We start from the raw sequence: 17,138 nt of genomic DNA, 5'->3' as shown, positions 1-17,138 counted from the left end.
ATTCTGGCTTGTGGAGGACAGATGGTACCTGGTCTGACACAGAGCTTGCAGGTGGAAAGATAACATGTTGGCATATTTTTGAATGCATCTGAACCGGTGGAGTATTTGACAGATCATCCTCCTCTCAGCTCTTTCTAGCCGGGCTTGTCAGGACAGCAGGCCTTTACACATCTCCCAGACTGCTGGGGGAAAGAGGTATTGGTAGGCAGTACAGGCATGGCAAAAATTGTTTCCACATCTGGCATCTTTCAGGAGCATCACTGCAGATGGTGATATATAGTCACGGCACAACAAAAAATGAGGTGAGTCCCTCTTTCTCCTCCCAGAGAGGCCGTACAAGCAGGCAAACATGTTTTTTTGTTGTTCTTGATGTGCAGGCTTGATATTCCTTGTGTGTGAATGTGCACTGACTTCTTGTGAAGCCATATAACTTTCTAAGTGTACCCCAGTCACTGTGTCTCCTCATCCAGCTGTGCAAGGAGGATCCTGCCTCTCTCAGCCAGACTGACCCTGCAGGCATGCTTGCCCAGAGCTGCAGGTCCATGACAAGCCACTAATGTAGAAGAAATTTGTTTGAGTTGTATACGACAAGCAAAGATAGACCCTCTGGTTTGTTTCTGCAACAAGGTGCTTCAGTTTCTTGGATAGGTAGTAGTTTATAGCTGCCTCCTTAGTCTGGTTTGATGAGGTGACTTGGACACTGTTTTGAGAAGCAGTATGAAGTCCTATCTGTCCAGAAAGCGGACAGCAACAGCTTAAATGCTGTACAAGCTCTTCTCAGCCCACTGAAGACCGAACAGAGGACAGCAACAGCTTAAATGCTGTACAAGCTCTTCTCAGCCCACTGAAGACTGAACAGAGGAAGATGTTTTTGCAGGAAGAGAATCCTCCTTCCAAGGTAGATGTAAGCCATGAGACAGCCTCAGAGCACCTCATGCAGTCCTTCTTGCTCTTCTACCAGCTGCCAATATTCAAAGGAGCTCTCCTTAGATGTTTCCTCTGTCTCAGCCACATCACAGTGTGTGGCTACACTGAAGCCTGAGTCAAGAAAACCTTGAGTCAGATACTACTTTCACAGCAGTTCCTCTCAGATTTCTCCTTCCTTTATCAAAACTTCCCTTACATTGCAGAACCAACCCGTCCTCTGGAGCTTCAGAGGTCCTTTCTCAGCAGAAGCTCAGACTGTAGCATTTGTGTTAGTGCCACGAATGACTCGGTTTGAGTCCCTTTGGCCAGCACGCACCCCTAGGTAAGCACTTGTGCTGCAGGTACTCAGAAAGTGAACCAAAACTAACACATAAAGCTATCAACAGGACTTTGATTCCCATCTTTGGGCTGCAGTGAGGATCTCTCCCTGGGATGCAAGCCCCCTTTAGCTTCCCTGCTCGTCCTCCCAGTGTGGAACCTCGATTGCCATACAATGTCCCAGCCCTGTGTTGCATCACGGGCTGCTCCAGCAAGCTCAGCACAGACATATCCTCACTTTTGAGCCAGGCAATGCTCCCAGAGCTGCTTCTGCTAAGCAGGTCTTTCCTACAGTACTGCACTCATTTACAACCCCTTGGGGCTTTCTGGAGATATCAAAGCTTCCCCCCATTGGGGATGCTGTTTTTAAGGCTAGGTGTGAAGGCCTCTATGAGATTTTTAAGCCCCCCCCCCCCCCCCGTGCCCCTGGGAAAGTTTCTTTTGGCTCCAGAAGAGGCTTTTTCCTGTGAGGTCAACATTCAGCCTGTACAGTCATCATCAAAAATCATAAGGCAGACCTTTCATCTGCAAGACTGATTTAAAAACAATGTAATTCTTATTATTTTTAGTAATATGAAATGATTCTGGAGTCTCTATACTTACTTTCTAATTTTTTAATTTCCATGTGAAACTCATGTAAGGACCAGGAAAGATTGCTTTATTTTTAAAGAAAATTTGGAGTTTCTTCTTCAGTAGCAAATTAAAACAAAAGAACTCCAGTAGTAAAACCAGTATCTTTTTGTGCTAGATACAATACGGGATGGTCCATGCTTCTTCTGCAATTAGGTGAATCAGTGTACTGGGGCAAGTTTCACTCTAATGCCTCACATCCATCCAAATAAAGTATCACACAGAGCATCAGCAGCTGTATACCATGTGTTTTAATAAACTGTATAACTAGCAGAAAAATAGTTTTGGATGTGTTAGTCCTCCTCCCCCCTAAAAAAAAAATCAAACTGAAAATCAAAATAATGCCAACACCAAAACAGAAGGAAMAACTTATCCCAGAGCAAAATAGACACAAAATACAGAATTAGAACAAAAGGTCTTTGATGACATTCTTGGGTAAAGAAATTATATTGATAAAACGCAAGGTAGTGAATAATAAAGTCCTCATTGTTTTGATCTTTTTTTCCCCTTTCTATATATGTATATACATACATACATATTTCTTCTGATAAACCCTTGGTAGGATGAAATGGTAGATCCAGAAGACAACAAAATAAAAGGAGCGACTGTGGGGAAGAAGTAAAGAAGAAAATTAGTGTGTCATTGCAATCTGTGAAATAAGAACAACGTTCAGCTCTCTTTCTTACAATATTCCATTATGGGGCAGCACAGCAAGATAATGTCACATATTATACTTCCATGGCTACGCTAAGAATCTCTGGTCCATGTCTGAGCTGTGAGTTTGTAATCTGAGCGATCTCATTCACTGCTCTGTATCTAAGCAGTACTTCAAAATGGAGGAAGCATTCCTTCCTCTGGTTAATTCCCATGCTTTTCCATGATTTTAAATTTTAAGTTGATTAGAATTTCAGTTTGCATTTTTTTCTTCTAGGTTTCTTGTATTTACTTTTGCACAGGTCTCCACAGTAAGGTGGAACAACCCAAATAAGCAACGTGCCACAGGATGTGCCTTTATCATGGTGTGACTGGATGGAGAAATTCATTTCGCAACAGATCCCATGCTACTTTGACCTCACACTCAGTCTGTGGAGCCAAGTCATGCAGTAACCCCTGCTGTTCTGCTTTGAGTGGGCCTGTGGGTCACATCTTAATCCAAAAACAGGGAAAGGAAAGAAAAATATTTTTCTTTTCCTTTTCTTGTTCCATGGAAACCTACCAACACAAGAAGAGTAGGTAATACCATTCTACGCTGAGGTCTCTGCTTCACCTTTAGGCAAATGAGTCCTGCATTCAAAAAAAAAAAAGAAAAAAAAGAAAAGAAAAGAAAAAAGAAAGAAAAGGGAAAAAAAAAAAAGAAAATATACTCTTCCTCCTGTTGTTGTATTGGTCTTTCAGAGAATGAGCCACTGTCCATGCTTTTCCAGATCTTGATGCTGTGCTTAAGAAGCAAACTAAGCACAAGCTCATGCTGGCTGTAAAGTTCAGGTCACTGAGAAGGTATTCAGAAAACAGCTAGGATGCCAGCTTCTTGTAAACTCCATATTGCAAAGAAAGCAAAGCCAAACCACCCCTCCCAAACACAAAACTTTTTCTCTTTCTTTTCTCTTTCTGTTTCTTTCTTTCTTTCGTCTTGTAGAGGTGTTCACAAAAAGATGCAAGACTTGTGCATCAGAAAAAGTGGAACTATCCTCATCCCAGCCTACCTTCCCACCCTACAACAACACACAAGACCATTTTATCCAGTACCTGCCCCCGGAAGGTATATGTTTGTCTCTTAATTGTTTTGGAAAACCATACAGTCTGATCTGCTGGGAAATTCTGTAGTATGGGCACCAGATGGTTGGTTCTCCCCTTTCCTGAGGCTCATAAATGGTTGTTTTTGGATAGATAGGCAATAAGAGCCACAGCCACCCCAACGTAGATGCCAGTTCCAATTGTGATGGACAGCACAGCCAGGAAGAGTGCCCGCCGGGAGTTGGAGCTTGCATGGTGGAAGTCCCCCTTGGCTACTGCTTTGTTTGTCTGCAAGATATACAACAACAACACATTATATTTATTTGTTTCATCTGGAAATGAAGATGAGACACACATTTGGCTGAAACATGCTCCTGGGATATGACAGTAAACTAGTTGGAAATCTTTTTTGTCAACGTTTTTGGTTGAATTCGGTTGCCTGCCTCATTCGGATGATGACAGAAACAATGGCAAGCATCTAAAGTGACTTTAAACTGCCTTTCAAGTTACATATATCCTAGTATTTAATGCTACACTTTATGATGATTCTTCAGTATGTGGACAGATGGATCATAAGACAAGTGGTCTGAAGGGTCTGTCGCCTTCAGACACATCTGCAGCCCTGCTTCTGTGAGAGATGGAATCCATATTCCAGCCTGACTGGAAAAGACACCAAGAGAAAAGCCCTTTAAAAATGTCACTAGGATCCAAATACTCCTCCAAGTCAACTGAAATGTTGGATCTGTTCTTACACGCAAAAGAGCAAGAGAAGCTGAACCTTTTTTTGCAGTGTGCTGTTCCTGAACATATTGCGTAGGTAGAACAACTAGCCCGGGATAACCACCACAGAGAAGACAGATAGACAGCACCAATTGCCTTGCATCCACCTTGGATCTGAACTTCAGTACAGGACACCAAACACTTAGGAAGCCAGAGCTAGGAGACACTGTTTCAGCCTTTACTCAACTGAACACTTACGCATATGAGCAGGGCACTCCCCTTGATTGCCAGAGTGATGATGCATATGCTTAAGTGCCAGTTTGAAGTGGGGCCACTAATGTTGGAGCCCGTCTTCTGCTTGGGAGGTGGTGCATTTGATTGGATATGTCAACTGGAGGAGGTTCTATTTTGATCATGTCAAAGAGGATTTGGTGTCTCTTACTCTGGTACTCAGTAGCTTATAAATGTTTCAGAAAGAACCAATGTCAAACAATACGTGTTATGAGAGGAGGAACAGGTTGCAGGAAGGAGGAAAAAGATCATTTCCAAACAGCAACATGCAAAAAAACTAGTGTCATGTCCCTTAATTTAGATGCGGAAGACATCCTACTTACTGTGCAAAGGATGTCAGACCAGGCTTTTTATCAAGGATGAACTGTGATTTCATGAGCTTCTTGTCTGGAATCTCCAGACAAACAAACAAACAAACAAACAAAAATGCAGAGCACTTTCTGGAAAAAATCCAGAGGTTTAGGTTTATGGACACATTTGTTAGGGCATCTTAAAAGTCTTGGCAAGGAAACCAGAGAAAGCTTTGGAAAGAGTTAGTCTTTCAGCCTTCCTCAAAGATTTTCTCCAAGCATCTGCTATCCAAAGCTCCTATTCACTGAAGTTAGGTTGGATTTATTAGACAAAGAGTAAATTCACAGGACAGGAGCTGTTTGTGCGTTTGGATAAAGAGAGGTAAACAATTTCAACTCCCAAAATGGAGGGAAAGTTTGAAAATATTGTAATATTTCAGTTTGTCATTTCTGAAATATCAGGTTATAGTATGGAAATTTCTATAATATTTTGAGCTGACCTTTTAAGTGAAATTTTGTATAGTTGTAAAACAGTGTTTTTCCCCTAAAAAAATGACCTAAATTCAAAATGAAAACAAATCATTAGCCAAAATGTCAAATAATATAAAAACCTGACAGTATATCTTGATTGGATTTAATAAAACAGATTCTATCTACCCAAAATGATGTGTTGAGCAACCCATAGGGATTCAGGAGGTTGTTTTGTTGAGCACTAATGGCTTCTTTCTCAGAGGATGTTCTACCTGGGAATAAATCTCACAAAAACAGCTCTTTCCTTGATGAGCTCTTGAGGATGGTCCTGACTTTCGCGAAAAGATTGTAGCTCTGGTGAAAATCCAGCTTCTCATTAAAACACTCAGACCAGCAAAAGATAGATTTCATGTATTAACCATGTGTTGCCATAGAATTACTGAATTTTGCAGCTTCTGTCATTATGATACAGTTTGAATTTGGCCAGCCCTTTCCTGGAATTTCTCATTTCCCACAAATTACTGGACCCAAGATTTTTTTCTTTTGGCCTAATGCATACTTTGTGATCTAGAAAAATCAAATTCCCAGTGGATTTAATTCAGGAGGCAGAGACCGTCAGCGAGGGCACAAAGGAAAGACAATTTGATATTCCTCCTTTAATCCATTTGAAAAGGCTTCCACTGAGATGGAGAAATCACAAATGCAGAAACCATTCTCCATCAGTGTAACTCCAGTCTGAAAGAGTTCACTTATGATTTGGAAAAATCTTTACTGCTGTTTCCTCATTAGTAAAACAATCCCGTTACTCTCAGATGACAGCATATGCAAATTATGGCCTTTTCTGCCGGTTTATGCTAGACAGATCTGGAAAATAGTTGGAATACAAAATGTAACTAACTGTGGCCAGTTATAATGGACTAGCATTTGGCAACTATTCAAGAAGACATATTCAAGACATCATGGAAATAGATATGAATTGCTTTATAGTTTTCCCTCAGTTTCTGATGACCAGGTGTATGTCTTTGTCTGGAAGTTGCTTTAATGGATGGACAATATCACCTGGCCACACACTTTTAGCCAATGGCTTCAGTGGAAGGAAACTAGCTTCTCTATGTCTCAGTGTGAACAGTTAGCCATTTTTTTTTAACAAAACAGGGATCAGATCTTCAGTATATCAGTGCACTTTGAGAAAGTCCCTTGCTTGTGATAACCATCCAACAGCTTCTGTCCCAGTCCTTCTGATGCCTGGCTCAGAGAAGTGACACTGAGTTTTGTGGGCTTCTGCAGTGTGGATGCCTGTGCTCTAGCAAACACCATGTGGGAAATGAGGACAAGAAATGTCTCGTGTATATCAGAGAACTGAGTGAAAACCACTACCACTTCCTTTTTCTATAAAGAGCAGATCGTGGCATGGTGGAGAAGGTGAAAGCAGTGGTCGTTACACTTGAAAAGAAATGAAGACATCTACATGCAGACAGTGGTCAGGCTGTTCACTTGTCTTCATAGGGTCTGTGTCTCAGATATGTGTAGCTGAAAATTAAAACTTCTCTTCTTAAAAGGCTTTTCCACCTAATCCCAGAATCAAACACCGTAGGAGGACAGCAAGATGCAGTCATTCTAATCTCTGACATCTAAAAAAGATAGAAGTGCAGAGAGAAATATCTGCTGCAAACACTACTAGGATTTTGCTGCCAGCCAAAATATTGGGACTTCATGCACAAAACCAAATCCACCCTCCCCTTCTGAAACATATTTTTGCCTCAAAAGCATGATTTTTTTTTTTTTACAATGCTACTTCTTGTAATTTTACACATCTGGTTAAAATTACCCCAGAAAAAAAGACTGATGCTGTCTCCACTTTCATTAAACAGCCTCATCTTGGACACTCGCAGCACCTGTGATGGACATCCCTGGGCACCAAAGGCACCTCTGTTCAGAAACCTTTTCTAAGATGACAAGTCTGTAAATCCATCCAGGAGTTTCTGCTCAATTAAAGGTGGAGATTGGGTAAAGTGCACCACTAGGGTCTTGCTAAGCCCCTGGGGATGAAGTGACAAATGGTAAAAGGCAGTGTTTGTCCAATCATTCATACCCACTCTGGAGGTGCATTTGTGTGAACTCCTCATTGCAAACTCAGCTCTGGCCTCACTGAGTGAATGAGACAATAACTTGTTTTTCCTTTCCCCTGAAAAGCAAAGCCCCACCTATGAAAATTCCTGGGCTGAATCCTTAGCAGGTATTAACTAGCCTAGCACAGTTGACTCTGGAGGGTAGTGCAGCAAGGACTTGTGTAAGAATAAAGATGCAAATGCTCTACTAACAAAGGCCTTGATTTACTAAAGCATCTCCAAGCTAAGCGCTTTAGTTTAAGAAAGTAAGGAATCCAAGCATCCATACTGATGGGTTAAAAGTGGGCACAGAAGTAAATGCTCTACCTAATCAGAATTATATCTGTGGATCTATTATTCTATCCATTTACTTCTTCCCTACATTGGTAAGACTGTGGCTGGCAGTCAGATGATTGATGAACCAATTTAATACCGTCTTTGAGCAGCAGGACCAACAGGCTTGATAAACAGAGCAGGTGACAAGTGCAAGACATTGGATGAATTACAAGTGGGGAATAATTCATCATATCAGCATGAGGCAAGCTCTGCCACCGTGCAGCCAGAAGATGACATATATTTTCTACAAAGGGTTCATCTCCATCTGCCACCACTGCCTCTTCTGCCACCACTGCCTCTTGGTAGTCCTTTGGTCTGTTTCCCCTGGAAGCCCAGATATGACCATCAACTTGCCAACTACAGGCACAGGCTTTGATGAAGAGACTCCAAGACTGAAAGCAAGGGATAGAGCAAAGACTAGCCTTCAATCAATCCTGTCTTCTAGAGGCTTTGGAAGTGGAAAGGCTGTTCTCTTTTCTCTCAAGCCAGGGAAGCAAGGGAAGGGGAAGGATACCTGAACATCTTACTTGGTTTAACTAACAAAATGAAGGTCTTCTTGCTTTGAAACACTTTCAAGGAACTCCTCTAGAATTTCCACTTGAGCTTCTGCAAAACGTGTTCATCATTTCTCTGGGTATGTTTTATGGGCTAGGAGAAGTTAAATACTGTACCTCCATAGCTGCAAAGATTAAAAAACTACATCCCACAATGACTCATATATCATACCCACAAAATACCTTCTGGCAGGCTGTCTCAGGAAACAAGAAACATATTGGTCACAATTATTAATCCTACCTCATCTCCCTGAGACTAGGGAGCAGGAATGGCCCCATGCAGTGGGAACATAGAATCCTGCACCATTTGGTCAGTGACAGAAAGGTTTATTTTCATTCCATGGGAAGAAATGGCTAGCAGAAAGCAGGGATGCACAGGCTCCATACAGCTATGACCCCAAATCTTACTTCTTCAAGTGGCAGGCAACAAATGCCACAGCATGAGGTGTAACTCATGCAGAAACTGCTTCTGCTCCCATCTTCTCTCCTGCCTTTCTGCCAGGCAAGAAATTGGCCTTGCTTGGAATTTGTCCAACACGTACTTCTGCTGGCATCAAATTTCTGGGTGATGAAATCTTCCCCCTTCTGGCCTGTGCCACTTACTTTCATTAAGCAAAAGGACTCCAGAGCCTTTGCTAAACATGCAAGTGGCAGAAGGGTGAAACTGGGATTTGCCTCTGGGTCCTGAAGACAGAAGGGATGTGCCAGTCAGCAGGGAAAGTCATGGGATTGGCCAGCACTAGACACAGGGAAACAGACTAGGATGTGGCAGGAGTGTTTTCAACCCTGAGGAGAGCTCTATGGCATCTGGAGGAGGGCTGTTCCAGTTCCATTAGACAGCTCTGCAGGCAGAAATATTACTCCAAACAAATGGCAAACGGTCCTTATATTTGTTGAACATTCGCAAATTCCATTATGTCTGTAGTATAATAAAAATGTCAGCCTGTTGTAACTTGCCTTTCAGGCACTGAAGAGCTCTTTTGCAGATTTTCACCATTTCTGCTGTGAAGTTAGCCCAAGAGATAGACATGATTCTCATGTGACCATTCCCTGTCTGGAACTTATTGTGGAAACAGTGGGGATCAGATATCACATGAAATGCAGACATTCCTAAATAGACCAAGATACATAAACCTCTCAGACTCAGTCCTGGACTTAATCTCTGCTGATACTTAAGTTTCTTTTCTTCCTCAAGAGAAGGCATCTGGTCTAGTCTAGCCTGGCCTTCTGAATGTGGTGTCCAAAACCAATTGCAGGATCATCTTCAGGAAATCCACACTCCAGTGCTGTTAGGTAGAGATTAGATATCTAAATTGGAATTTGTGTCTTTCCTGTAGAGAGGGATCAGCCCTGTCCTGAGCATTTAGAAGACAAAAAACATAAGAACTTGACCATGACCTGCTCTCACTGTCTGATAAGCTCTGAGATCCAGTTAGATGGCTTAGCATGCTGCTAAGGACTGTGTTACAATAGATTTTCCGCTAAGGTGATGCTCAGATACCATGAGAGCTTCGGGAAGCGATGACAAGAGGGTGATACAGACATGTCACCAGAGTTTCCTTGGCTCCTGAAACAGGGAAAAATGGTATGTGCAACTGATGCTGCTGCTTTGCTCAAGAGCTAAGTGCTCTGCTGCACCTCAGAGTGACAAAACACAGTCTGGCATGAAAACTTACCCCTCAGGGATTTCTTTCTACAGTGAATCCTCCTTCTAGTGTATGGATTTGTGCCTTTAGTGGCCAGAATGTAGCAGTGTGCAATGTGAGTGCATTTCAGTGGGCGTTTGTTACTTCCAACTAACAGTCCCTCTAACCTGCCTCACCCTTTTCCTGACTCTGACTGCACAGCAAGGCAATGCAATGAAAGAGCAGGCTTATCACGGTGAACGCAGGAGCAGCTACCTGCATGCAGGCAGTGAAAGAGGACAGGTTGGTAACTGTCTTGTGTTTTGGAGTAGTCTCTTTTCTTGCACTTCAAATCTAAGTGCTTTTAATCAAAACTTTCTCCAGCCAGATCTTCAAGTTACACTCTTCTTTGAGTGAGTATCGCCTTCCCTGCCCTGCAACAGATAGGAACTTTCAGAAAAATACTACCAAGTTCCTGAACAGTAACGAGGCATGTGGAAACGAGTGGCCTGTGTAAAGGAATTTGTACTACTGCCTAATTAGCTGATGCTCTGTTGGTGGGAGGGGGTATACTGGGAATAATACGTATTTCTGGAAGCCCAGGAAAGGCTCAAAAGAAGAAGGTATGACTGCAGAGAAGAGGATGTGAATGGAGACCAGTGTGAGCCTGCTTCTTCTACATGACCAACTTTCATAACATCTGGGTTTCAGCTGTCTGATCATTTTGATATCCATGTTTTCTGCTGGAATCTGAAAATATGACATAAACTAGGACATGACTCAGCCTCCAGATGGCTGACTGTGGCTTTCGATTGTGTATTCAAGTGCAGATAAAACCATAAATGTCCGAGTGAGATTTTGACACTTGGAAAAACATGAGAATAATAATGAGAAAGGCAGGCGTAAAAAGCCTGAAAGAGCAGAATGCAGAGAGATGTTTTTAGATAAGTTCCACAGCAACAGTAGTTCATTTGATTGTGCTTGAGAGAATGAGGTCTCAGCCTGTGATATGGGGACATTTTTTTTTTGACAGATAAAGGAATTTGAATTCTTTGATGCTTATAGTGAAGAAATTTTCCCTCCTCCACTTTGCCTCTAGCCCTAAGCACAATTTTATGTTTAGTGATGAAAGAGAAGAAAATCTGGGAAAAGTGACATGTGGTGGATCTTACTTTTGACATACAGGCATATGCTCATACAGACTTACACACAGTAGACAGGGGCTTGTGCCTGGACACATAGATGTGTACACAATCTGTCCAGAGTTGGATGCAGCTACTCAGGTACCAAGTCCATTGAACAATTTTTAATGACCAGTTTGGTCCCTTTATAGATTTGGACTCTTCTACCATCTGCCCACATATAGCCCTGCTGCCCCATGACTGTTTAAGTGCACTGAACATTTGTATGAAAGTGAAGTACATGGTCCCATCCTGGGTAACTGTGGATCCCAGATCTCATCTCTGGGAGCTTCTCTGCACATGAACCTGTGCCAGCCCATGTGGGCATGCCTCTTGTATTGAGTGGTGGCAGCAACCCCCAGCCCAAAGCCAACTCTGAGAAGTGGCAGTGGAAGCTTCTTTATGCTGTTTTCATTCAACTGAGGACTTATCATTTCAGCCCACTTCATTATCCCTTGTGGAAAATGAACAGGTCATTATGTGGGATTATTGTCAATCAAAATGTCTGTAGTACTAAGTGAGAGGGACGTTATGAGAAACAATCTCTGTGCAATTTGGCATGATCTATCTTGATTTTGCACGAGTTGCTTCTGTCTGCTTATGGCCTGCTTCTTGATTTGTGGTGGGTGGAAGAGCATGTTGGTGGATACTTTATGTTCACTGCAGTGGCGCTAGTCTCTCTCCCAGCCAACATGGGCCTTACCGTGGAAGAAGGAGCAGAAAATGCTGTGCAGCACAGCCAGAGAAGATCCTAACCCCTGACCCCCACATCTCACCCTGGGAAGAGATATGAAAGGGGGTAGTGGGGCAGAGAGAAAATGGGGGGTTCTGCCTTGAGCACAACAAAGTCTTTGTTCTTTACATAAATTATAAATTTCCTAGCTAACTGTTTAAGATTTTTAGAGGTAAGCTTAAAAACTTTTAATTCACCCTTTCTCTTTTAGTTGATATGAGTAGTATTCTCAGCTTTGTGTCACAACCATCTATTATTTCTTCATGTGTTATCCTGTCCTTTATCTACTCCTTAGCTGACATTGCTAGAACATTTCCTCTTTCCATGATCTCCCTACCCAAGGCAATAATCTTTGGGCCCTTCATTCCCATGCTTGCTCATGTGTGTTTTGACATGCCAGTTTGTCCAGGGAGTGGGCAGTGACTGTCAGCTTGTGTATCCATGCAGCTTGTCACATGGGGGAGAGCTGCCCAGCATGAAGATTGGCTGAGCAATGCTTTCCTCCCCTCGCTGGTGACAGGGGTTAATTGGGATTTTTCTCCCCTATTTAGCCAAATGCTGGATGGACTGGTGAGAGCTATACTCCTTCACAAAGAAAATAGGCCAACTGGTTCAAACCTTATCAGTGAGAACTGATGGACAAGAAGACAGACAATTACAAAGACCTCCCAAAACTAATTCAATCTGTAAATGTTACTAGTATATGGGTTGAGAGATGTGTGTATTTTAACAGCAAGGAAATGTCCAGCCTTGGTTTGCTACTGATTGCACAGAGAAGGCTCTCACATACAATCGAGTGGTAAGATAGCTAAACAGCAGCAAGCTGTAAACTCGGTTCCTGAGAAATGCTGGTAGCTTGATTTTCCAAGGAAAAGTATGAAGTGCCAAGAAAGCCCTATAGAGCCCAGCTGCCTGTGGTAGCAAAAAAAAAAAAAAAAAAGAACCCAAACTTCCATCTCCTTTTTCTATGCCGCACCACTTCCTGACACTGGTAGCAACTCTCTACTGCAATTGTCAGCACCTTCCTGTCTTCTTCCTGTAGCTCCAGACCAGGGTGACAGCAGCAAAACCTGTGGGGTGGTGTGAAAGCCACCACACCTGAGTATTTGTTTCAGGTCTCTCAAAGCTCTAGGATCTCTTGTGAGCAGCGACAGAGTTATAAGTAGCCCTAGACAAAATGAGTTCTTTCTGGCAGTTCTCAAGTGTCTTGCTTTGGTTTTCAAAATTTGATTTCAAAATCTAATGTTTATAATTTTCTTCCAATTAATTGTAACTCTCCTCTGCCCCAGTATAGATGTTCATAGAATGGTAAGGTTGGAAGGGACCTCTGGAGATCATCTAGTCCAACCCTCAGCATAGCCCCATACAGGGATTGAACCCGTGACCTTCGCATTAGCAGCACCACACTCTACCCAACTGAGTATAAAATATTTTGGTTTGGTTACATAAAACATTTAATTTAATTATAAAGACTTGATACTCAATTCTCAGAAATGTTGAAGACCACTTCAAATTAACCCCAGATTTTTTTTTTTTTTTTTTTTGTAATAATCTTTTGAAACACTGCAGAAATGGAAGGAGTAGTTATTCACAGAGCTTCAGTACAAGATCCTCAGACTAAGCCCTACTTCCCAGTTCACATCTGTACAATGCCTGGTGCAGAATGGTCTCATTTATAGGATGTAAAGTACGTTAGTCCAGAGACTTTGAGAACAGAGTAACAAGGCACACCAAGGTGCTCAGGGGGAGCTCTACAGTCACTTTTAGTTATTCAGCAAAGTGCTTCATTTAGCAGCAAGGAAATAAGGAGTCAAGGACAGCATCTCTACTCTTCCACTTGCTAAATAAATGAACAGAGGGGACCAGATCAGATCATTGGATTTTGAGCTGCATTTGATATTAAAAATGATGGCCTTTTGCACAAAATAGTGAACAAGATGAATAGAAATATTAATTTCATTGAGTGTAAAGGAGTGCCATCCCCTTACATCGCTAACTCTGACAGAGGTGTTATGAAGCTGTATGTATTTTTCCTTTTGATCTCAGTAGCAAAGTGTTTTCCTACAAGGGGCATTTTCAAAGGTGAAATCTTATAAGAAGTGAATTCTTGAATTTTTAATAATTCAATTACTGTGGATATTATTGAAGAACAATATTACGAAAGTAATACAGAAGTATATGTCTGCCCTCCACATGCGTCTGCWCATGGATCTACTGGAGTGAGGACATTGAATTGGATGGATCCTTGATCTGAACCAAAACATGCACCTGCTCTTATGAGTGCTCAGCATTACKGATTTATAATAAAGGTTGATATGCTGAGTTAACCCATTATATATCCATATATTTCTTTAACAGAAGACCACTTATTTTGTGTCTCTGGGTTGACAAAAATGGAGCTTATTTAGAGTCAGAGATAAAGTCATCATATAGTAATCAAAACCCAACTCTTTTCTGAAATATATACCTATATAAATACATATAGTCTTCACAAATCAACAGAACTTTGGTGGACAAATTCTCATTTGGCTCTAGCATCGGTCATGGTGCATCTAACCTTAAACTGACTTTCAGTAATTAACACGTTGCTTCTTCAGAAATTTAGGTCTTTCTGAGGAAGCTGTTCTCCTCATCACGGCTGGAATGGCCTGTTCCTCAAATGAACCAATTCCTGGGAGGCAGTGACTGCTCTTGAGAAGGGATGGTTGGGGCCTATGAGATATTTTGTGCCTGTTGCCAGGTGCAAACCTAAAGTTGTCTCTGTCATCTTGGAAAACACCTGGGAGGGGAATAATAAGGAAATTTTTTCTGATTGGCAGCTGATATTGTGGTGGAGACTTGGGAACTGCATCAGGTGATGTGCTCACTGCAGCTCAGAGAAGACACTCTCTATCCCTCATGCTCTAAAACATCCTGTGGTGGAGAAAGAATGAGTAAGAAAGAAAGAAAAAAAAGTGTGGTAAGACAGTCACCCTATCCTGATACCCATCAGCATCCTGATATCCTGATATCCTGATATTAATGCCAGCAAGGCACACCTATCCACAGGCTGAAGAAACTGAAGGGCATGCTCATTTCTTGTCTCAACTCCATACTCAGTAGAGGACAACTCAGTAAGTTCTCATTTTTTAATACAGGGAAAGCTCATCAGATGACTTGGAACAATTCATTTGTATTTGTTACTGATGCTGTCAGTGTGGAAATAGGGGGCTTAACCTTGTATTAAGCTGTCAACACCCTGACACGACTGCTCTGTCTTTCCTATGACTCAACGTCTGCAAGAGAAGAACTCCATGTTCTTCAGCAATGACATATCTCAGCGTTGTCATACCAGCCCTACTCTCCCACAAACACAAGTCCTCTCCTGCAATTACCGTGTTCCTAGGCAGACAATCCTCTGCTTCATGATACAGTGGCTTACGTGTGTGTTGTCTGTGAAATGGCTGTACCTCAGCCCCTGCTCTTCTGCTGTTGACTTCTTCCCCTTCAATCTCCTGTAGCTCATTTTTAGTCCTCTTATTGCCCTTTTGCTCCCGGTTCCCTCTCTCTTGCTTCCTCTTTTTAAACAGTGGCCCTGCCCTCGTATTTTGGGGGCTTTATCTGCACCCCTTTAAATGGGTGCAAGCTGGTCTGAAGGGTGGAGGAGAGGGTACATTGCGTTCTTATCCATACCATGTGTTTGAACAGGAAAAAGAGAGCTGTCTGAGAAACTGGGGTGTGGGTGTCTAAGAGGTGACCAGAAAGCAGCAGTCTCTTCCCAGGATGGGCAGCTAGAAGAAGCCCAACAGCACCCAAAGAAAGCTGGAGAGAGTTGTCTCATCCTTTTGCCACATGGTGAAGAGGGTAGAAATTCAGTGAGCTATCAGGGGAGTTTTCCAGAAAAGCTGCTGCTAAGGAGTGAGTTTGCTGTCTAACACAGTTTCCTGACCACGGCCGCTGGTCCCACACCTGCAGTGCCTTAAGCAAAAGATTGACAGTAGCTGTTGGGCCTCTGTGGGCTGTCCAGCACAGCACAAGCTGCTGGTTTTCACCTCTATAAAGGTGAGAGCATCTTCATTATGTCTGAGTCAGCTTTCATTCCTGCCTGAAGAGATAAGGAAACTGGCTCGAGATGTCATTCCCAAGCATTCTCCAGGTTTGGTACTCTTTTCTCCCCTGGCATCTTACTAATGCCTAGTGTAACTAATTTATTAATTTGCCTCCTTAGCTGCAGGTTTGCTCCCTGAATCTCCTGGTACCAGACTAAGAGATAGCAGCTTCTGGCTTCCTGAGACGAGCAGAGCTGCAGCAATTCTTACACTGGCGTGCAGGGACAATTTTAGTTTTGAATCATGGGGCCCCCAGTCAGATGATTTGCTGCTTTGCTGATAAGTGGTGGAATGAAGAAGCCATCCCAAAGCTCTCTTTAACAAATTGCTCTGCAGGCATGAGGCTCTTCCTCAGCAGAGATCCATTAACATACAAGTGTAAGTCTGGATTGTCTAACTGGGGCAGCACAAATTACTAATAAGGATCTTTCTTAGTGGCTCTAAGGGGTCATCAGCAACCTGGCGAAGTTTTTTAGGATCAAATTATTGCACAACATACAAACAAGAACATGAAGCGGGCCCACTCCTTCTGTCTAGTGCATACATATAGCAAATACTTTGCTACCAGCCATTTAATTGGCACTGTTGTGTCTAACAAAAATAATGAAAAATGAAAATCAGACACTCCCCTCTCCAGCCATTTGGCTTGTTTGGCAAAAGGCAGGCCAAGCTTGAGCAATGGTTGCTGCATATATCAGAGGGCAGCATATCTGCATGTATAGCCCTGTCTACATTTCCCATGCTGAGTAGAGACGCCGTGGAGAGGCAGGGGATGCACACGTTTGCTGTGGGAGGATGTGACCATATGCCACTGTCTTTTAGTGGTGAAGCATAAAAGCCTCGGCAGGATGCCCTGGCTGAACAAAGGACTTGCTCTGTGAAATACCAGCCTTAAAAGTCAGAGCAGATTCCCTTTGGTTTGAAAGGACTTTGCCGCTTGCTCTCCAGTCTCTTCTCTGTAAGGGGCTGAGAACAGGGTATGTTACCTGAGCTTCTGGCAGCGTGACAGCCATTACAGAGAAAAATTCCTTTCACATGTAAATATGTTGAACTTGGCCAGCTCATGCCCAGGATTACTCTGTAACATACAGGCAAGCAGAGGAAAGCTATAAGTCCGACCTAGCTTTTTCAG

General features: G+C 42.6%; 1 protein-coding gene across 3 annotated transcripts in view; it reads right to left on the bottom strand.

Annotated features, from left to right (window-relative positions):
- Positions 1-2,108: 2,108 nt before the first annotated feature.
- SYNDIG1 (synapse differentiation inducing 1) overlaps positions 2,109-17,138 on the bottom strand; it is a 72,492-nt gene continuing 57,462 nt past the window's right edge. For all 3 annotated transcript variants that reach the window (XM_085313462.1, XM_085313465.1, XM_085313464.1), the window contains exon 4: positions 2,109-3,897. In XM_085313462.1, coding sequence (XP_085169588.1) covers positions 3,739-3,897 — 159 coding nt within the window. In that variant the 3' untranslated portion in view covers positions 2,109-3,738. The remainder of the gene's footprint in view (positions 3,898-17,138) is intronic.

This window comes from Rhea americana, unplaced genomic scaffold (genome assembly GCF_003343005.1).
Source record: "Rhea americana isolate MKP2758 unplaced genomic scaffold, rheAme1 scaffold_387, whole genome shotgun sequence".
NCBI lineage: Eukaryota > Metazoa > Chordata > Aves > Rheiformes > Rheidae > Rhea > Rhea americana.
Note: the sequence above shows the minus strand (reverse complement) of the source record. Positions and strands in the feature narration are given on the sequence as shown.